Source organism: Labrus mixtus, chromosome 12, assembly GCF_963584025.1.
Source record: "Labrus mixtus chromosome 12, fLabMix1.1, whole genome shotgun sequence".
Lineage (NCBI taxonomy): Eukaryota > Metazoa > Chordata > Actinopteri > Labriformes > Labridae > Labrus > Labrus mixtus.
In genome coordinates, this window is record NC_083623.1 from 7,590,582 (window position 1) to 7,611,832 (window position 21,251).

Genomic DNA, 21,251 nt, shown 5'->3' on the forward strand with positions numbered 1-21,251 from the left:
GTGCCAGCACTACTAATGTTAACAACACTCAGAAGACCAATTTGACATTGTTAACCTGCGGATGCTCACATCCTGTTTCATATGAAACATGACACGGCATATCATGACTGTTACTGCACAAGATATGTTTCCCCTCAACTTGGATTTAAATTTCTATTTCAATAACCACAAAATAAGTCACAAGGAACATCCCTGATATTTGACACAAAAAAATAAACATTTAAACTGTCCATGCATGGAAGGTGAAATAGTGGGCAATGCCTCTACACTCCTGGATTTTATGGGATATAGCATAACCAAAAGTCAATTAGGAGTCTGTTCATACAGCCAATAGGCAGCAGGGACAGAATTTTTAGAATGGGTAAGAGCAGAAACTTCTCATGACTTAAACAAAAAAGAAAGCCACTCACATTACACAGTTTTTGGTGATGTAATGAATTGCATGACTGTGCTAAGGGTATTTGACCCCTGAACTGTAGCTGTATTCTAATCCGTCTGATCTGTCTCCCTGCAGATATTCCTCTGCTGAAGGAAGCATGAAGCCTGCCAGCCTGCTATCAGCATCAGCAGCAGAGGCCCCCCGTTCCCCAATCTCTCTCTGCTGACCAGGACTGACTGTGGCTGTCAACCCACTTCCCCCTGACTTCCCTTCAGCAGAGAAAAAGACTAGAACTTTGTTCATCACCCCATGCAACCTCTTCTGCCATCGCTGCCCATGCAGAGCAAAACCAACTACCGAAACTCACAAGCAATGATGGAGCACCACTGGACCCAGCTGCTGGTTCAAACTGCAGACAAACAAAGTGGTGCCAGCTTAACGTAAATCCTGTAGATCCGATGTATATGAGTAAAACACACACTGAGTTAAGGTTGTGTACCATAGGCTTTGTGTTACTATACACTTGCCTACTCCCAGGTGTAGTTCTCTATATTACCATCGCTCACAGAGGCTTCATGGGAGAAGGCAATAGCAACCGAGACACCTCGACTCTGTCTGGGATTACTGCAGATAAAAAAGATAAATATGAAATAACTTGTGATGTTAGCTCCTGAAGCCGCGGCGCTCAGAATCTGAATTGTCTTCCCGCTGTACTTGAAAAGTTGTGAGTGGCGGCTGGGTTATTTTTTTAATATTCTTTTTTTTTTCTTTTTTTTTTGGTGAATGCTGCATGTTGTTTTGAGTTATTGCTGTCACAGCACGGTGGACCCACTCTGAATGAAGCATGAAGCCTCCTCTGCCTCTCACTCTCTCTTTCTCTCTTGCTGTCTGTGTTTCCGGGGTGGCGTCTAGCATATGGATTAGTGGGATCGAGAACCACTTCACAGGAGCTAAAAGCAGGATGCAGCGTTTGACGGAGCACCGTGTCACCACTATATAAAGACCTGCTCCTTTCTCTTTTCCGTTGCCAGCTGCACCGTGACTGTGGAAGGTGCTTCTTCTGTCGCATGACTGGGATTGATTGGCGTTTTGGTTCCAGGGATGTGCAATGAGTCTTACCTGAATAAACCAAGGGAGACATATTGTCATATTCTGAGTGCAAGCTGAGAAGAGGGTTGTCTTTTAACATGGTGATTGGGCACGTGACTGAAAACTTAAGGCGTTTTTTTTCTTTTTTTTTCTTCACACTCTATTTATTGTTTGGTGTTTGGCTCAGTTTGCTGAATCTGAGTGCATGTGTGTGCGTGTGTGTGCATCTTTGTGTGTCAGCCATTTTCTGACTTGCCTGTCCTCAGATCAGAGACTGGCCTCACAATGTCCCCGTCTTACACCACAGGAAAATTCTCCCTCCAGCACTGAATAAGTCACATGAACAAACCAGCGTCACTTCAGGCAACTGGTCCACCACACAATGTGTGTATTATTCATCTGCTCTCCAGCTAGAATATTTATCATTTTCTGCTGAATGGCTGGAAAACACGAGTCCTATCAGAGGAAATGGCTCTCGCCCACCTTCACACTGTACCGAAGACTCTCCACTTTTGTGCATTATTGACACGGCTGCAACTGGTTGCAGTGACACGATGAAAAAAGTTTTTGTTATATAGCACCCCCCACCCCCGCCACATACACTCACTTACCCTCCTCACGTCAAGTGCAGACTTAAGAGAGAATGGTGTTATTTTGTTAGAAATCATCCTCTGTTTCCATCACCACTTGAAAAGCTCCGGTGGTTGAGCTGGTCACTTTGGAAACAGCATGACTCTGGAGGATCCCGGGAATTACTTTTCAAGCTTTGCTGCTCAGAGAAAAAGAAAAGCTCAAACAGAACAACCCATCTGAAATTCTGTTCTCAGTTTTAGTTGGTATTTGTGGCTGTCTGTCAATGTCAACGGCTACATTATTAATGCAAACAATGTTGCCTTAGACCTGTACATTTTCTTTTCTTTCATTTTTTGTTTTTGTTTCGGGGACTGGGGGTGTATAATCTAAATACTCTGCGTTGGTTGCTTTACAGTATTGCAACGTGTTCTGTTTTCCCAATGGCCTTACTCTGTTCTTTTCTATTCTATGCATAAGACTGTCTTTGTGTATTTATCAATGAGTTTACTTTTGTTGTGGACACAGCTAAACGAATGTCCAATCCTTCTCTGTGCTCCCCTTTCCAGCTACTGTGATGATGATGAGGATGATGAGGATGATGAGGATGATGATGAACCTATAAGCACCTATATTTCACTTTTCTTTTGCTTATTTTGCTACAAGGCATTAACATATGATGGGTTTGAAAGGAATAAAAAAAGAACATAAATGAACTTTGCGTTTAGAAGCACTGTTGTACGGTGTTGCCTCCCAGAAAATAACTGGTTAAAAAAAGTACACATCTTGATTCTTACTTTCAATGCTTCTCAGCTTTGGTTTTTCCTCTGTACATGGCAGTGGGTGTGAAGATAGTAATTTAATATTTGTACAAAGTTTAATTTAATTTTACAGTGTGTATATAACTTTCTAATTAAAGCTTTCTTTTGAATGTGGAAGATGATGTGTCATTATTTAAACCTATTATTTCCTAGTGTCGTCTGTCTCATAACTCGTGAAATAAAAATGTTCTCTAGCTGACATAAAATACACTTTTCAAGATATAAAACAAGCTTTTACTTCTCTGTTAAGACATTTCTAGTACATATAAACTGTTGCAATGTATCAGTACTTGTATTAGTCAAAAGATTATGATTCAGTTTTCCTTTGGATCTGTTCCTGGAAGATCTGAGCAGTGTTTGGACATGGAAACCTTGCTCCTGTTTAACATTAGCTTGAATGACTACAATTGCCTTCTTCCTGTGAATGTTTTACCAGCATTCAGTGAAATAATTCCCCATGTTTTTTTCTAGTGTGGCTAAGGTTTATGGTGGTACATTTGTCACATTGTAGTACCTCATACGCCATCAAATCAAGTCAATCATTTCCACTCTATAGTGAAAGTACATGTAATCAAGGCTGTAGTTCATAATTTTTACAACTGATTCATAATAGTGTCCTATACCATGATGCTGTGTTGATCAAACTAGTATGACTTTTCTGAGCTTAACTGTCTATAAAGCTATATTATTATTATAAGATCTCTATCATGTCCTACTGTAAGTATGAAGCACCCATGTGACCTGTTCTTCCTCTCCGTGCAGTTTATCTGTGTCTGATTGACACCTAGTGGCCAGAAGTACAAACTGCACTGATCTTATAAGCTCTCTCTTACAGATAGGCTACCTGGGTGTCCACCTAAACCATAAACTGGACTGAAGATAACAGGAACATAGGCTACTGAAGAAACTAGTGAAGAAGGCAATCTATGTTTTGGAGGTAGTGGGAGACAGGAGGACAGATGGACAACATTTCCCATCACCGGCATTGCACAGGACCAGCACTAGAAAGCTCCTCCAGAGCAGATTGCTTCAACTGCGGTATGTGAAGGAGAGATATCGCAGGTCCTTCCTTCCTGCTGCAGTCAATACTTTTAAACCAAAACTGCTCCCAGTATGTCTCAAAGCACACACACACACACAAGCTGGAAACAATTCACCTCAACCATTCGTACAATCATACTAACAAGTCCTCTGATACCCATGTATAATAATAAAAGGAACTTAGGCCTACAAGGTGCATGATAGTTTTTGTCATTATTATTGTGATTTTATGGATTGTACGAAACTACACGTGCAACCATTGCAGCTCTGTTACTGCTCTTCAACTGTTTATTTGGGCACTGCTTGCTCTTTTTGTCTATCTTGGCTCTTTATGGTGTAAACACTGAAAATGTTCCTGCTGTGGGGGTGCCCAACTATGACATTTTTCTGAATGGTAAGTGTTATCTCATTATGCAAGAAAATATTTTTTGGTTAACAGAAATTAAAATTGGCCTTAATAAATTGGTATGTGTATGTATAGGCTGTGTGATTGCACTTGTATGGCACGTGAAAGTTGTTTCCATGGACACGCCCACAGCATCCCAGAGGAGAGAGAACAGCTACATTTTTCAGGATTTTGAAGCTTAATTTTATAAACTTATACGTTTTTTTCATTGCTGAAATTTGGCCTGGTGGTTAATAATACATTCTTCTTTTGTATAAAAAACAAAAAAAACATGATTTTTTTTTTTGGTTTACAGGGACTTTAACGAGTTAAAAAAATGCGTATAAAAGATTATACGCTTTTAAACATTACAGCAATACAAACTAATTGTTTGTAAAAATGGATAGGGCTATTTATCACACGATAAACAAAAGCATTTTTTTGAATATTTTCTAATCGGACGTATCATTTTTTTGTTTATAATAGCCTATAACCTTCTTTAAAAACGTGTACACATATTCAAAACATAGAGGAAGACAGATTTTATTTACTGAACTAAAATATAAGTCAAATGGCAGTAAGTTAAAAATATTATCTTCCCCCTGTACTGCAGGATAAGCCAAACTTCAGGGCAACATTATAGTTATATCTATGGCAACAAACCATGGTTACGACCGTGACGACACACAATTGCTGCCGTTAAACCTCAAGTAGTGATGTCATGCGCATGCGTCACGTGACGCGTCTCCTTGTCCCGCCCCTCCCTGAAAACAGCAGATGCTCCATTTTGTTTGATTTTCTAGTTTGCGGTCACTGTTGATAGAAAGAAAGAAAACACCTCACGAACACGGTTAAAGGTATGTTTACTGCGGTTCAAATCGAACATTGCCTTTCTACCTTTGCCTCTGTGGATGTTAGCTGTCGTGTGTAAGCTTCAAATAAAAACATAATGTTTAGTAGATTCGCATACTAGGCCTCGTATATTTTTTTGTGCTAACATGCTAACGCAAACTTAGCATTTGTGATGCCGTTATTTTCTATGCACAGTTACTTCATTAAGGATGATTACTTTTAAGAGAATCCACGTTTATGCTTTGAATTGTGTTTTTTATTTTAGATACGCCATCGTTACACACAGCAGCAAAATGAGCGGATGTCGTATTTTCATCGGGCGGCTGAGTCCGTCTGCGAGAGAGAAGGATGTGGAGAGATTCTTTAAGGGATACGGCCGCATCCGGGACATCGACCTGAAGAGGGGCTTCGGCTTTGTGGTGAGTTAGCAGGCCATATTCATTATAAACCCAAACATATTGCGATTGATTCTTTTTTTTCCACAGGAATATAATTCACCCTAATTCAGTCCCTCAGAAGATAATATCAACGTGTTGTACAAAATTAGGTCTTTAATTTTGGTCGACACAATCACACGGGGTGGTACTGAGGAGTACTGCAGCCACTACTCTATTTATAAATAAGGATCAGTATAACGTTGTAACATGTGAATACCTTGTTAAGTTATACATTTAAAACGTGATATTGATGCTTATCTTTTATACGCTTCTGCACATTGTGTGTGGGTTTAACATTACATGAGCTTTTGGGTTACAGTTCCTCTGTTTATGCTCCAGGTAGTGACCACACCTCCAGTCCTAACATTGTGAGGAAGTGATGTTGCAAATGATAGTGATGGTAGTGAACATGAAATAGCTCAATATGGAAAGAAATATTGCACATAATAGTTAATTATTCAAAATAAAAAACTTTATCTCAATTGTATAAAGTAATCTTTGCACATGAAAATGATCATAATAATTTTATACTTTATTGATCCCGTGAGGGGAAATTCGTTTTTACACTCTGTCTTGTAAACATAGAATAGAATTACTTTATTGATCCCAAACTGGGAAATTGTGGCGTTACAGCAGCAGGTTATCCAACACACAATGAGTAAAAAAACACAATGTTAGCAAATTTAAACACAATATAATATTAAATACAAAGTAAATAAGTACTAAAAAATATCAAAACTATCAAAGAATGTGAATATATAAAACATGCTACACAAACATGCACAAACAGGATCCTATGGACATGCACTAATGGAGAGGCTCGCCTGAGCTGGTGGGGGGGTTAGGTGCCTTGCTCAAGGGCACCTCGGCAGTGCTCAGGAAGTGGACTGGCACCTCTCCAGCTACCAGGCCAATTTCCGTGCTGGGACTTGAACCGGCGACCCTCCAATTCCCAACCCAAGTCCCTACAGACTGAGTTACTGCCACCCACAAATGGTGGTGAACATGAAAATAGCTCAATATGGAAAACAAATATTGCACATAATAGTTAAGTATTCAAAATAAAAAAAGTTTATCCCAATTGTAAAAAGTAATCTTTGCACTTGAATAATGATCATAATATAGCCCAGTACTGCAATGCTGTACTCTACATTATAAAAAAATGATTGAGCATGATGGAAAGCAGTACTGCACATGAAATGAAAGTTATGCTTTCCATGTTGCAGAAAGTTGTGGAGTTATACAGTTTGATGGCCACAGGTCAAAAAGACTCCCATGGGCATTTAGTGGTGCTCCTCGGTGGAAACGATGTGGAAAATGACCCAAACGTTAATTGAGATTGTTGTAAATGTTGTCTGTTTTGTTTGTTGTAGGAGTTCGACGACCCCAGAGATGCTGAAGATGCAGTTTATGAGCTTGATGGCAAAGAGTTGTGCAATGAAAGGTATGAGTATCTATTACAGTAGATTTAAGGAAACAGATTTATTTTAGTTTTTCCTCCACTTACATTTTTTTTGCCCCTCAGGGTGACCATTGAACACGCCCGTGTGCGTCTGCGTGGTGGTCGTGGCAGAGGAGGCAGCGGCGGCAATGGAGGAGGTCGATTCTCTGATCGCTATGGTCGAGGCTCCCAGAACAGTCGGAGGTAAGGGTTTACATCACATCAACAGATCTATGATGGATTAGTTTCGCTTAAATTCGTCAAAATAAGGAAGGAACACATGCTGATGAAAGATCTACAAGCACATTATGCAAACATCTGTCTTTAAAACCATTTTGTAGTGAAAGGTCAACAAACGGTTTGGACAAGTTTGATGTCTTATTCAAATGCAACAGCCCTAGCCCTGACCTCATTACATATTAAAGATCCTGATATGAACTAGTATTTGCTTTTGATAATTAGCTAATAAGAGCCCCTTGTTTAAGTCTGTATCTTAACTTTTTTTCTCCTTTTAATTTTTTAGCCGGAACCCTCCTCCGATGCGTACTGAGAACCGTCTGATTGTGGAGAACTTGTCCTCTCGCGTCAGCTGGCAGGTTAGCGTTGCTACATGTTATTTTCTCACAGAATGCTTCTCAAAGCAAAACATTTTCACATCCAACAGTCTGCCTGCAAAAATACACACATACAATTATATCATTTCCATGCTGCTAGAAACATAACATCTTAGGAATCTGATTTGCTAAAATGTGTTACCAGTCAAAATCATTTTAATGTGATGAGGCCCAAATTGGTCTTTGAAAAGCACAGCTCTAATTAATCTGCATCTTATGCAGTAACAGCAAACACTTCATTTGTTCATTTTTTTCAAATTTTAACCAATTCTTCACCCCTTTATTTGCCAGCCTGACTGTTGTGTCATGTGGAAGAGCTCGCTTATGGTGGAGTTAACCCCTTCTGGGTCCTTCTGTCTGGGTTGAGCCTGTGCTGTCAGCCAGTCTGTCCTACACCTAGTTGATGCCTGCTGGTCATGTGAGCGCTCGCTCCACACTAGAGGTGCTGGAGGCCCCTACGCTCGCTCGCAACGCCCCTTGCCGAAAGCAGGGGGGTGCCTGGTGTGTGGCAGAGAGCGAGAGAGAGGAAACAGAGAGTTGGCAGAGAGAAAGGAGAGGAGAGAGCGAGAGTCGATGGTGATGGCGTATTGATCGATGGTTCGTTAATTTGAGGGGCTTCGATCGATCGATATCCCCCCTCCCCTCCCCCTTCTGGTGTTCCCGCACATCGCGAGCAAGAGAGAGAGAGTGTGAATGCCTCCCAGGTGCCCGTGGATATAATCTGCTGTTATGGTGGGCCCGTCCCAAAGGGTTTCGCTCTCAGGTAGTAGTTTCCTCTCTTCCACCCTGTTCACTCTCTTTACTGAGGCGGGGTGCCGAGACAGGGGCGGTCCCGGTGCCGAGCCCTGTGCTCTCCTTGCCAGGGAGGTTGCCATGGGGCTCTTAGTGCCAAACGCTGCCCAGGGGGCGCCACTGCAGCTCAGTTCATGCAGATGGTGTTCATGTCTCTGTAGTTGTAAGAGCAGTGGGTCCAAGAATCTCAGAGCTGTTAAAAACACTCAGCCTGTCCAGTCAGAGTGCAGATAATCAAAGTTGGTCGACCTCTAAATTGGCACACATTTTGAAGATTTTTTTTATTTTGTATGTTAAACACTATGTTGCTGAAAGACTGGCTGATGAGACAGTATCAGAGGTTCTTGGACTCACCCTCCTTATCTGCAGTAGCCCTTGTAGTCGTCTCAGACAATCTAACCATCTCTCTTTTTGGGTAAATCAGTCCTGTTAATGTTTCAGCCTGTCTTTGTGTCCCGAGTCCCTCCGTAAATTAACTGATGTGTACGTGTGTAGGATCTGAAAGATTTCATGAGACAAGCTGGAGAGGTGACATTTGCAGACGCACATCGCCCCAAGCTCAACGAAGGGTAAGACCGTTCTCTCTGTTAACGTTGCCACAGTGTGAGATCACCATCCAAGTTAAGATGTAACTTACAATGTCTCGTGTTGTTTTTGTTTTTGTGCAGGGTTGTTGAGTTTGCTGCTTATGGTGATCTGAAAAATGCTCTTGAGAAACTGTCTGGAAAGGAAATCAATGGCAGGAAAATTAAGCTCATTGAGGCAGCAAAGAAGAGGTGAGTAACCTGCTGGAGCCTCCGTTCAGTCAAAACATCAATACGTATTAAAGAAGTCAACTGATGTGGCCGATGCATTTACCCTCAGATGGCCGCACACAGATCTACAGACTGTCTTCTGCTTCTGTGTTCATTTTTACTACCTCACAACAAGTCAAATTCCTTCTGTGTGTAAACATAGTTAGCAATAAACTTTATCCAATACTTAAAAATCAGTGATCCACCTGCTTTCATAGATCTGTGAAACACTTACAGATTTAGATGATATTTGTTGACTGTTAATCAGCACCTTCCTGTAGGTCATAACTCTGCGACTCGGAAACATTCTGAGTATAAACCCTGTGAAACGGTATTGATTGAAGAACATTTCACTGCTTTCTAACTAATTAAAAGTCACATTAGAGAAAGCGCTTGTAAAAGAGGCGTCCACCTCTTCCAAATAACACCGTTCAACCGGATGGCTCTATTGAGTGTATAGATTTCTTCGAGCACTAAAAATGATAAATTGCGATGTATTTAAGATATATTAAGTAAGGCATGTTGTTATTCACAACGACACCTTGGAGTGTGTAAATTCTTTGAACCAATACATGAGTGAAAGCATTCAAGTCATCAACCATAATTCATGTACCAAATATTCTAAAGGTTGGCTGCATTCTGATGATCTCTCGTTTTCCTTTTCGCAGGTCGAGGAGTCGCTCCCGGTCTGAGAGCTCCTCACGCTCTCGCTCCCGATCTCGTGGACGCTCACCATCTCGCTCCCCCCGGCGTTCCCGCAGCCCCGCCAAGGCCAGCAATCGTTCCCGCTCTCGCAGCCGCTCGCCAGCCGGCGGAGCCTCCTCCCCAACCCCCAAATCGAAGGAGCCCCCAAAGAGATCCTCCAAGACGAGCAAGTCAGCCACCCCGCCCTCCCCTATGCCTGCTCAGAGAGCGTCCGTCTCTCGCTCACGCTCTCGCTCACGTTCCCGCTCTCGTTCTCCCTCCACTGACAGCCAACGCTAAAACCTTCGTTTAAGGTAAACAGGAGTCAACAGCAGAAACAGCTTTCACGATTAGAATCAGAATGGAGGAGAAGAGCACATTAGAGCTCTCATTACCTCTTCTGACCGCAGTTTTCCTCGAGTAATGTTTTTTTTTATGTTTTGTCAAAACTATGTTTGTGTAGCTTTTTAGATTTCAAACTACACAGGCTGAAAAAAATGCTATTCTAATATTTTTCTCCTCATAGGGCATTTTATAATTAAAATAAACATTCAAAACACACATTTTATTATTCTCCTCATTTCCCGCCATTTTTAGACCCATTTATGTTTTGACAACCTGTGACTCCGCCCCTCTGAGTGAACCCATCCAAATAGACTGCTGGTCCAGTTCTGCTGCATCGTCGTGTCCTCTCTTAAAGTCGCTTAAATTATCCGGCTGAACCAGGCTCGCTGCCATTGGCTCCGTAGAGTAAGTCATCTCTATACTTTAAAATCTTTGCAGAGGGAATCTGTTTTTTTTTTTTGTTTTTTTTTTTGTTTTTTTTAACATCAGCAGGATCCTACATCATCAGGATAAGCTACATGACCACTTTCTTTACTTTGTGTGCTCATTCTGCTGTTAGTGGGAAACTTTTCGTATCATTTTTGGATTTTTGTCCGTATCACCCACATTTTCAAAGTCCTTGAACCTCTTTTTTTCTGTATTTTCTGACCCACTGTACCTACCACAGCTGGTGTAAGTCATAGCGATACCTTTTTGATGCTTGCATGTGCTTTTCTTTGAACAGAGTTTAGACTCATACTCAAAATATCTTCTCTGTGCATAAAGCTCAAATACAAGCCACCATTCTAACTGGCATTGGCAGCTTCAGTGTAAAGGGCACTGTACAGTAACACACTGTTACTGCGGTTAATGAGCTATTCAGTAATGAACTGTAAATTCCGTTTTCTTGCAGTTGACAGTTGAATTTTTACTTTGTTAGAAGATGTAAAAAAGCAAAAAAAAAAAAAAGTCCATTTGGGATAAGGTCAACACTTTAATGTGAGCACTTTAAGTGGTGTAACTTTAAAGAATGCAGTTTATTTGAGCATTGTGTGTTTTTTTGATTTAGTTGAAAGGTTTTGTGTACAACATTGCAAACATGTGTGACATAAGTGTATAATGTAATTCCAAGAATGCTTGTTGGTCTGTGTCTGATGTTTCTGTGCTTCGAATGAACACGTAGACGAAGAGTTCAGAAAACATTTTTGTACATAAGGATTTTATTTTCAGTGAAAAACATTGGACGTTTGTATGGTGTAAGGAAGACAATGGACGTAAACAATAAAAAAACAATTTTACTTAAATGATGAATTTCTTGGTCATCAGTGATTTCTCATTTAACCATTTAGTTTCTTTCAAGTAGTGCGGCAGCCCTTTAAATTAAGCTTCTGTCTTTGGGGTCAGCAACAGTTCAAACTGGTAGGAATAAAAAGTGAACTCTGTCTGAGGTTTGTCCATCACACGGCTACATCTGAGGATTTCTCAGGCTTCTCTTCTGTCTCAGTCGGCTTGTACGTCTCTGGAAGTCGGACAAGTGGATTTGTAGAGGACGATATAAAACAGAATAAGGATATATATTTAATTTTACAGTACAGGCTTAAAAACACATTTATCACACATGCATTTCAATACCTGTGGAAAAATACTCGACTGAACTACAGGTTAGGAGATCACTTGATGAAGGCCAACTTTATTTAAAGGGGACATATAAAAAAAAATTTTTTGAACATATATTTGGGTAACCTGAGTGTCTACCAACCCACGAATGTTAAATAAACCATCCAGTCCTTTGTTTGTGGTCTGTGTAAGTCTTACAATACAGAGAAAAATGCTCCATTTCAAATTTGCTCTCCTTGTGATGTCACAGTGGGATTCTAGCAAAAACCTTTCCTCCCCTGATATCTCCACCCCCAGCCTAGAGAAAAACTTTAGCGCAGGTCTGCCATTTTTGTTCTCGCTAGCGAAGGAGTGATGTCTACCAGGAAAACTCAGAGGGGGTCATTGCATTTAAAGAGACACACACACCAAAACGGAGCGTTCTGAGAGAGCTGGTTTATACAGGGTCACAAACCTCCTCTGCTGCTTGATTCATGTTATATTCTGACTGAAGCACAGATGTTTCATTTAGACCACAGGGGGACTGTTTGAAAAGGTGGAACAATGGCTTTTCTTATCTGTGACTTTAAGACATGTTGATCTGTGTTTGTAATTGCTCTCTCCTTTATGACTGTAACTTTTTTTTAACGGCTGCTGCCCCTCTTGGCCAGGACACACACATACATCCTTTTTAAAAACCTGGTACGAGTCTTACCTTTCTTGTTTCGTGTGAAGTACTGGTGAGACCTGAACAGCACGATGAGCACGACCGCCTCGATGATCTGCAGGACCCCGAAGACGAAGGGGAACAGAAACAGGGGGCCCATCAGCTCCTGGGGAAAGGCCAGCTTCAGTATGGTGACACACAGCTGGACGTTCTGACAGCCTGTTTCCATAGCGACGGTCCTACGCTCCCTGAGGATCGGTGAATAATGTTGACACGTAAAGGCGCGCGCATTCTCATCCCTCAGGTTCTCAGTATCTCACCGGAGCTCAAATGAAAAGTAAACACGGGTGTCTGACTCACTTGTGTGTGAGTCTGAAGAGCGAGGAGATGATGTAACCGAAGGAGTATCCTATGAGGGGCATGAGCGAGCCGACGGCCATGAGGCGAGGAGCCAGCACACTCAGGATGGAGCCCCCGATTCCGACAGTGACGAGGGCGCAGACCACCACCACAGCCAGCAACAATAAGATGATGCCTGACTGATAAAAAAATAAAAAAATAAATAAAAAACATAACGGGAACACACTGTTTTTTATCCCTTTTTTTAGGATTTATTTTTTGGGCTTTTTCTGCCTTTATTGGAGAGACAGGACAGTGGATAGAATCAGAAAACCAGGGAGAGGGAGGAATGGGGAACGACATGCGGGAAAGGAGCCATAGGTTGGATTCTAACCTAAGCCAACAGATCTTAAGGCATCTGATGGGGGGGGGGGCGCAAGCTAGACACTGGGCCACCTGCACCCCCATTTTTATCCCTTTTCCCCTCTGGGGATCAATAAAGTATTATCCTATCCTATCCTATCCTAAAAATGTGTGTGCACAGTGAGAAAGCAAAGAATTATCTTATTAAATCTTATTTAAACAACTCACATGCGCTGTATTAAATGTCGTTAAAAATTCCTAAAAGTCCAAAAGAGATGTCACTAAACACTTTATATTTGTCTGACCGATAGTCCAAAATCAAAAGATATTCACTTTACAATGAAATATAACTGAGAAAATCAGCAAATCCTCACATTGAAGAAGCCAGCAACTACAAGTGTTTCTACCTATTGCGGCCTGTAAGTTCTCTTTTATTTTACAAACACTGAATCGCCACAGATTTCATCCCACGCTCTGATCCGTGTACACCTGCATGCAGCACTAACCCTTGTGACGATCTTGGAGTACTGAGGTTTGTAGTAGTTGAGGAGGATGCCGATGCCGCAGGGGACGATGATCATGGCCAGAGACTTCATGATGTCCATGTAGGGCACCAAGTCCTGCAGGTTAGCGTAGCCCTGAGAGTAGATGTAGAGCAGCAGAGGCATCATCCCCAGAGCCAGCAGAGTGGAGCAGGAAGTCATCACTATGCTGAAGGTGGGGGTGGGGGGGGGGGGGGGAGAGACACAAGAGACGTCTTCTTAGTCTGGATGTGTCTTGAGTGTGAGAGTAAGCTGACAAGGCAGGCAAATTTATACTTCTTGTTTTTACTGTATGTTATTTCATTTACTCTTTCCCCAGCAGAGGCAAGTAAAGAAAGATAGTGGAAGTAGAGACCGGTCCAGACTGCAGAGAAAAGTGCTCTAAACTAGAGGAGGATGCCTTATCTTTGAGACACATAATGTTTAATCTTAACTTCCAAATGTAGTCATAAATGAGGAATCTTACATTAAAGATAACCACATTATGTCTCGATTAGATGATACGCAGGAAAGGAGCTACAGGTTGGACTCGAACTGCTAGGCTACCAGCGCCCCCCAGGAAAAGGCTTTTAACCTTTATTCCTGGATTCTACTCATGAATGTACATTTGTTGTCCACTCCGTACTGTTTCTCTATATGCACCAGTATGCACAGGAAAAAAAAGCCCAAATCAGACAAGCAGAAATCTACTGAGTTTGTTTATGCTGTTCTTAAAGTGTTCCTTGTTTTGATAGAAAGCACTGATGAGATGTCATACTGGAACATCATGATGTTTGTATGAAACCTGACAGCATGTCTGGAAGGTGTAGTGAACACAGTGGCCTCCAGGGGGGGCAGTGGAGGCATCCAACTTGCTGATTCGGTATTTTCTATGAACGCTGGCAGACTGTCCTCAGATTTATTGCTCTCTTAAGGACAGCAGTTGTTTAACAACATGCTACAGTCACCTTTACGCTGTAAAATGTGTGCACCATGTGCACTGTGGAACAATAGGAACACGGCGTTTAAATGTTTTTGTGAAGCGACTGAGGAATATGACAATAAATATTCAAAGTTTTTTAAAAAATGCAAAGAAGTATGAAACAAGCGCTGCAAGGAAATAATCCTAGAACAGAAAAAGACAGGAGGATACGGAAAATGAATAAGCATGCAATGTGACTGTTGACTAACAATGTACACAAATCAAATCCTGCAGCAGATATTAATCAACCGTAAAATGTTTGGCTGATTTTTTATAAATGACCCGGTGCAGAAAGTTTCCAGTCTAAAAAATGATGAGAAATGTTTCATTATGTGACGATATATCAGTGTTGTTTGACACATTATTGCCCCCAGTAAAGCTATGCTAAAAAGTCATGAGTCAGATAAGATCCTAGGGCGTCTGATAGTGTGTGAATGTGACAGTAAAATCTACGGCGGATTATAGGAGAACAACTTTTACAATGAGATGAAAGGCTAAGAAGTAAAAACCTTTAAACGTAGTTTTATGAGCCCAGCGGTGAAATCCTGCACATAGTTCAACTCTCCAACTTATTATGACATGACAAACGTGCTGCTTCTTATCAAGTCACATGACTCAGGCCACTCTGACCGACACACAGCATCATCCACTGCAGCTAAATGGAAACAAGTATCAGCACATGAGGGCTGAGGCTGTTCGACCTGCTCAATCAGGACTGTTCATAACATCCCTATAATGCATTTTCTTTTCATACAGATGAATTGTGTTTCAATATTTATTATCTGGACTATTTCTTTAGTGAATCTGACTTTAAGTAGTACATCTACCTCTGCCCATGGATGGAGAGATAATTCTATAAGTGGAATAGAAACACTACAAAGCAGGAAGTCAGTACAAAGATTAAGTTTAACAAAGATCCATAATGAGACTGTGTTTAAGAAGTGGGTGTGGCCAGTGTGACACCAGCCGTTGTTTTGTGGATTACTGTATGGCATTGTGTGTGTTTGTACCTGAGGTTCATATCTCCCTGCACAGCGAGGGCCAGGATGTTGGACATGGTTCCTCCAGGACAGCAGCCGCAGATCAGAACAATTATAGCCGGTATTTCAGTCAGCTTGAACGCCTGCGGCATGAAACGTTCATCACGCAGAGCGCTGTCAGTGTCTGTTACTTATTAGAACAATGTCTAAAAGATCTCATTTTGGAAAGTATAATAAATAGAAAAATTCAGTGCTACAGCTCTTGTTTTGGGGGATATTAGAGAACCACAGTTATTGTATTACATTCGTCAATACTCTTGACTTTTAAAGAATCTCTTTTTCTTTTACATTATCATGTTAGTTTTATGGGGTGCACTAACCACCAGGCCACCGGCGCCCCATATTTTCCAAAAATCTCTTTATCTTTATTTCAGGCCTTGTTGCTTTACATTTTCATTCGGGTTAAGAAATCAAATTCATGAACAAAAAAAAACAACAGAATCTGAGTGATGCATTAAAAATCACAACTTTTCACAACTCACAAAAAGCATTTAAAGCGTTGATGTTGTCCAAGGAAGCATAATCAGGCTGGTTCTTTAAATGAATGGACGCGTACTCTCGTGCTCCTTTTGCACCTTTAACAGCACTATAGGTTTAAAAAAAATGTACGTCATTCAACACCAGGTTGACACGACTCAGAGCTCGACTAGATTAACTTGGTGTTCGGTTTAAGATGTTGATTATGGAGCGCCTATTGCCTAGTGGTTATGATGCACGCCCGTACGTATGGAGGCAATGGTCCCCAGTGCAGTGGCTGTGGGTTCAAATCCAACCTCGGGCCCTTTGCTGCATGTCATCCCCCATTGTCTCCTCCCAACATTTCCTGTCTCTTTTCAGCTTTCCTATCTAATAAAGGCAAAAAGGCCCCAAAAAATATCTTTAAAAAAAAGATGTTAATTATGAGCAGCATCCATGGCTGGGAAATTACCAGACAGCGTGCTACAACCAAACCGGATGGATTTTTAACTCAGCTGTTTACGTAATAAGTTAAGTTTAAGTAATACTGACCTTAGCCAGGCAAAAGGCTGCTAGAGGCATCACACCATACTGGGAAATTAAAGCTATTGAAACCCCCTTAGGTTTCAATAGGTGATCCTGAAAAGAAGGAAACGACATTTGAGGGTCTGAGTGTGATCGACTCTTTATTACGTTTTACAATGTAATTCAAACTACAATGTAATTCAAACTCATAGATATCACCTTGATCTTGACCACCTCCATGGTGCATCCCATTGAAACCATGGTGATGGTTATCACGATGACCAAAATCAGGTTGATGGATTTGTTGATGGCCGGTGGCATGACAGGAACGAAGCTGGTGTTAGCAGCTGACGCGTTGAACGAGAAGCTTTCATTCCCCCACAAATCTGGATCGGAGAACAGATCCAAGGTGTAGTCTACGGTGTCTTCCATGTTGGAGGAGGCAAGTACTGAACTGTAGGGTGAAGGGGAAAAAAACAGAAAATGATTGACACAAAGACAGACAGAAAGAGACTTAAGTGTACAGATGAACTAAACTGAGTGACATGTAACAGGCATTCAAAAAGTTTACATTTCCTTATTCTGGTCTCCATAGTTTTCTTGTTTCCTCATGCATCAGTCACCTACAATACCTCAGGTGCTGTCCATCATTTTTCAATCAAATAGTTGAAGCCTGACGACGTCGAAGCCGCCAAGGAAAAACAACAACAAAAACCTGTGAATGCTTTCTCCCCAAAAGCCTGTCTTATTAAGAAAACATGGTTGGATCCCCCAAAAGGACAGAAGAAAATGTGTCTTTTTGATTATGGCCTTTATTACAGAAAACATGTTTCAGGGCCCTCGAGGATAGTATTGTAGCAGAGAAGAGATCGTAGCGCCCCTCAACAGTGCCCTTCAGGTGGAAAAAAACATGGTGCAATGCCCTGTTGGATGCATATATGATGCCCACCATGATAGAAAAGTTGCAGTCTTCTACTCTCTGCCGGTTAATAATTACAATATTCTCAGTTTTCTCTGTGCTTTTATTACAGAGGTGTCACAGTTCAACTTTAAATCTGAGCCACATAGTAAAACAGTAGAAAAACGTAACCAGAGGGCGCTGATGGCTCAGCTGTCAGGTTGCCCTCAGCTTTGAAACAGTTTCAGCATAAAGGCTTCACAACTTTCTAGTGTGGTGCCCTGATTATTTGCCCCACCCCCAAAACAAACTGCGACCACCACTGGAGACACCAAGATGTTGGGAATTAATTAAATGATGAAATCACTTCTTTCGTTGGTTCTTCCAAAAGATTAAGTGCTATTCTTTAAGTTGTCTAAGAAGAAAGGCACACACACACACACACACACACACACACACACACTGTCCTCTTAACTTGGACTCGCTGTTCAAATAAATACGTCTGTTTCATTCTTTGATGAGTTCATGTTTTTAAAGGAAGAGTTTACTGATTGGTTGATTAGCTTTGTTTTTTAATCACTGAACAATGTGACTTCAGAGTTCACAACACATGACCTCCAGCACCTTTAATCTGTAATTAAGTGTGTGGCTGCTGCAAAGTTTGAAACTGTGAACACCTTTACGAGACAGACATGGCTTTACACGCACAGTTAAGACATTTTCATAATATTGCATTTCCAAATTTACCACTCAATAATGCAACTATAGGGACACAACAAACTGTGTGTTTGTTTGATTTTACCATTTACATAACGATTACATCACCTTTGCACACCAGCTTCCAAATATGCAGAGAAAAGAGAAATAACAGCATTTTACATGTTTAGCATATCCACACAGATTTTATAAAACACACTCTAATATTGTACCGTCCTCTTGTGGCTGCTAAAAGGACTATTTATCACATGTTTACATACCGCTTATTCATGCTGACAGTGAGGGGGACTGCTTTGTTACAGACAAATTGTGACAATAAGGAATGCAAGACAACAAATATTAAAAATGGGGCTTGCAATATTAAAAATGGAGAAACATGAGGAAAGAAAGAAAATGGTCAGGCTGACATACAGCCTGTTAAGATAAAAGTGATGTAATCAGTAACAATCATATTTAAGACAGAAGCAAAGTGCATCTGATCTCAAACTATAGTGATAACAATGAAACAATAAAAAATACAATCTGTTATTTCCACTGGAAATAAAGGGAGTAATATGTCTGTTTTTCTTTTGTTTGTTTTTTACAGTTGTATTAAGAACCTTTTGACTGATATCATAGTTGCACATGTCTGCAGGAAGTCACTGAAGCCTGCTTTATCTGTAAACTCAATAGGAAAAACACAATGCATTTGCTTTTTTCTTCCCTTTGTGCCTCCATGCTAAGCTAACCTCCATCTCCAGAGTCTCAACCACATCCTCCCTACAGGTACGCTCACATGCTGTGTGCAGACATCATTGGACTTCTCACATCTATTTACACTTCTAAAAAAAAAAAAAAATCCCACAAGTAAAATACAAAAATATCACCGAGCTTTAAAAATGTTATCACTCACAGAGTTTCTGATTTCTTGGCAGTTTGTGAAGGTGAGAATTGCACACCTCTTCTTGCAGGTCAGTTTGCAGAAAATAAAGGAAAAGGCATCTAGGAGTGGATTCCCAAGAAACAAACATTTATAGCAGCCTGAAGCATGAAAAGGACAGAGTGTGTTTCATGTATTGTGTTACCTGCTGGGCCAAAGGTTCTCCTCCACTCCTCGTCTCTCTGCAACACAAACTTCTCCTCATGTGTCTGCACTCTCTTTTAAAGTCAGTCACAAAGTTCACATGCAGGCTGATGATACAGCCAGTGCAGAGGTGCCATCTAGCGCACAGAGAAGGGCTGCAGCTTCAGAAAATACACGAGGGAACTTCTTTGATCCAACTTAATTAAGGTGAGAAAAGCAAAAATAACACATATTTCTTGAAAGGTATATCTGTTCAGGGGATCAAAAGGTGTCATTATGTTGTTGAGTATTTTCTCTGATTAGTTCTGGTTAGATACAATTGCAATAAATCTCACAGAGCATGATTTGGAAACATTTGCCTGGTTAAACCTAAAACACAACTTATGTAGTCTGTACGGTAGAAGTTTTGAGGAAATTTATATTATTGTTACTTTCTGTTTGACTGATTTACAATTATTTTCAGAGAAGAGTAGGATAATGCCATTATTATGTTTTTTCCTGAGTGTTTGCCTCGTCTTTTTTGTCCTTATTGGCTGCAACTTTGGTTGCAATTACATAGTATATTAATAAGTTCTATATACGGTAGCCCACCGAGGAAACCCACCTGCGACGGCCCAAATGCTGCAAATTCAAAAACACATCCAAAAGTCCAGTGCAAAATGCAAACGCTGCAGAGAGCCGAAACCACTGCACTCACATCCAGGTAAGATAAGAGATAAGATATAGTTATTGTCACTGTACAAGTACAACAAAATACTGTTATAGTCAAATACTTAATCCAAATATACAATAAGAATCAAAATCGGCAAAGCGGCACAAAATCAAATGAGCCGTTTAATGCATAAACAATGCAATGTCCAAAAACACACATATAGAAAACACGTGCAAAAGGAAGAACGCTGGGGGGGAAAAACAGCCCTGTCTTTAGAAGTGCTCCAGGCCTGAAGGGGGCGCTCAGTGCAACACTTCAACTATCAAGGCCATTGCAGGTCGGTTGCCCTTGTTGGCTGCGGTAGTTAGAAGTAAGGTAATGGTTCAAAAATATACTTTGATACAATAGTAAGATCTTCAGATCTCTCAGCAACCATAGACTGTAAATATGAATGAACGAAGCCTGAGTGACGTCACCCATCTGTTACTGCAGGGGGCTCTGGAGTCCCATTGATGGCGGACTCCATACTGGAAATGCTCTCTCACCCTAACTTTTTTAGTCAACCTGAGCACAGGCTTAAAGCTGAAGATGAGGCGGGTTTTAAGCCTCTTGACAAACCATTATTTGTCAAGAGGACAAATAATGGTTTGTATATAGAGATATATTATATAAAAATATTCCCCCTCCTGTACATTGTTTGCCAATAGAGACGTGAGCTAATCAGACAAGTTTAGTTGTTTGAACCAGGTTGTAAACATGTACAGAAAAACTGTATTCAGGAACAAACACTGCAAATTTACTTTCGCTGATCCGAAACAAGTGGAGGCGTAATTGCTATTTTGGGGATTTCTATTTACAGAAAGATCATCCATATTTAGATACACTCAATTTAGCCGTTAGCTGCCAAATACAGATTCAGAAGTTGTCATCAGGAGAAAATTAAATACACAGACGAATGGTTTGCTCTTTTTTTTTTTTTTTTAAACTGAAAGTGAATTTCTGATGCTGTCATTGGGCTTGTTGGCAGCAGCAGTCTGGCCACCCGTCAGATTAGCTTTCAGCCAAGAACAAAACTGCACATGATCACAAACGGTGAACAGCTCACAGATTGCTCCGCTAAAGCTCATGCCAGGGTTTTTCGGATAGCTTTCACTCGCTGGGAAAGTCTGCTGTTTCTGACAAGGCTGCAAAAAGTTTCTGCAGCAAAAA

The 21,251-nt window shown here is 40.9% G+C and overlaps 3 protein-coding genes across 4 annotated transcripts in view; 2 read left to right on the forward strand and 1 right to left on the reverse strand.

Moving 5' to 3' along the window:
* The window catches only part of susd6 (sushi domain containing 6), a 33,168-nt gene extending 30,192 nt beyond the window's left edge, over nt 1–2,976 (forward strand). The window contains exon 7 of the mRNA XM_061051740.1: nt 515–2,976. Coding sequence (XP_060907723.1) covers nt 515–540 — 26 coding nt within the window. The 3' untranslated portion in view covers nt 541–2,976. The remainder of the gene's footprint in view (nt 1–514) is intronic.
* A 2,062-nt stretch (nt 2,977–5,038) lies between these two features.
* On the forward strand, nt 5,039–11,124 carry srsf5b (serine and arginine rich splicing factor 5b). Of its 2 annotated transcripts, XM_061051743.1 has the most exons (9): nt 5,039–5,142; nt 5,403–5,556; nt 6,948–7,018; nt 7,100–7,219; nt 7,539–7,611; nt 8,917–8,990; nt 9,090–9,197; nt 9,884–10,213; nt 10,497–11,124. In XM_061051743.1, the coding sequence occupies exons 2-8, from the start codon at nt 5,431–5,433 to the stop codon at nt 10,197–10,199; spliced, it is 888 nt and encodes a 295-aa protein (XP_060907726.1). In that variant the 5' UTR covers nt 5,039–5,142; nt 5,403–5,430; the 3' UTR covers nt 10,200–10,213; nt 10,497–11,124. The 2 variants fall into 2 exon arrangements, with proteins under 2 accessions (XP_060907726.1, XP_060907725.1); XM_061051742.1 differs by lacking the exon at nt 5,039–5,142 and having other exon boundaries at nt 9,884–11,124.
* Nucleotides 11,125–11,423: 299 nt separating this feature from the next.
* Nucleotides 11,424–20,062, reverse strand: slc10a1 (solute carrier family 10 member 1). Its single transcript, XM_061051741.1, has 9 exons — nt 19,995–20,062; nt 19,392–19,428; nt 16,932–17,166; nt 16,740–16,826; nt 15,702–15,814; nt 13,695–13,899; nt 12,847–13,025; nt 12,535–12,734; nt 11,424–11,742 (listed from the first exon to the last, which is right to left on the reverse strand). Exons 3-9 carry the CDS (start codon nt 17,142–17,144, stop codon nt 11,681–11,683), a joined length of 1,059 nt encoding a protein of 352 aa, XP_060907724.1. The 5' UTR covers nt 17,145–17,166; nt 19,392–19,428; nt 19,995–20,062; the 3' UTR covers nt 11,424–11,680.
* Nucleotides 20,063–21,251: the final 1,189 nt, after the last annotated feature.

Excerpts from the sequence above, each read along its gene's own strand:
- srsf5b (XM_061051743.1), top strand. The coding sequence starts at position 5,431 with ATGAGCGGATGTCGTATTTTCATCGGGCGGCTGAGTCCGTCTGCGAGA. Across the intron at positions 8,991-9,089 it reads CGCCCCAAGCTCAACGAAGG|GGTTGTTGAGTTTGCTGCTT; the intron begins GTAAGACCGTTC and ends GTTTTTGTGCAG. Across the intron at positions 9,198-9,883 it reads ATTGAGGCAGCAAAGAAGAG|GTCGAGGAGTCGCTCCCGGT; the intron begins GTGAGTAACCTG and ends TCCTTTTCGCAG.
- slc10a1 (XM_061051741.1), bottom strand. The coding sequence starts at position 17,144 with ATGGAAGACACCGTAGACTACACCTTGGATCTGTTCTCCGATCCAGAT. Across the intron at positions 15,815-16,739 it reads CAGCCTTTTGCCTGGCTAAG|GCGTTCAAGCTGACTGAAAT; the intron begins GTCAGTATTACT and ends TTCATGCCGCAG. Across the intron at positions 13,026-13,694 it reads ACTCCAAGATCGTCACAAGG|TCAGGCATCATCTTATTGTT; the intron begins GTTAGTGCTGCA and ends TTTTTTTATCAG.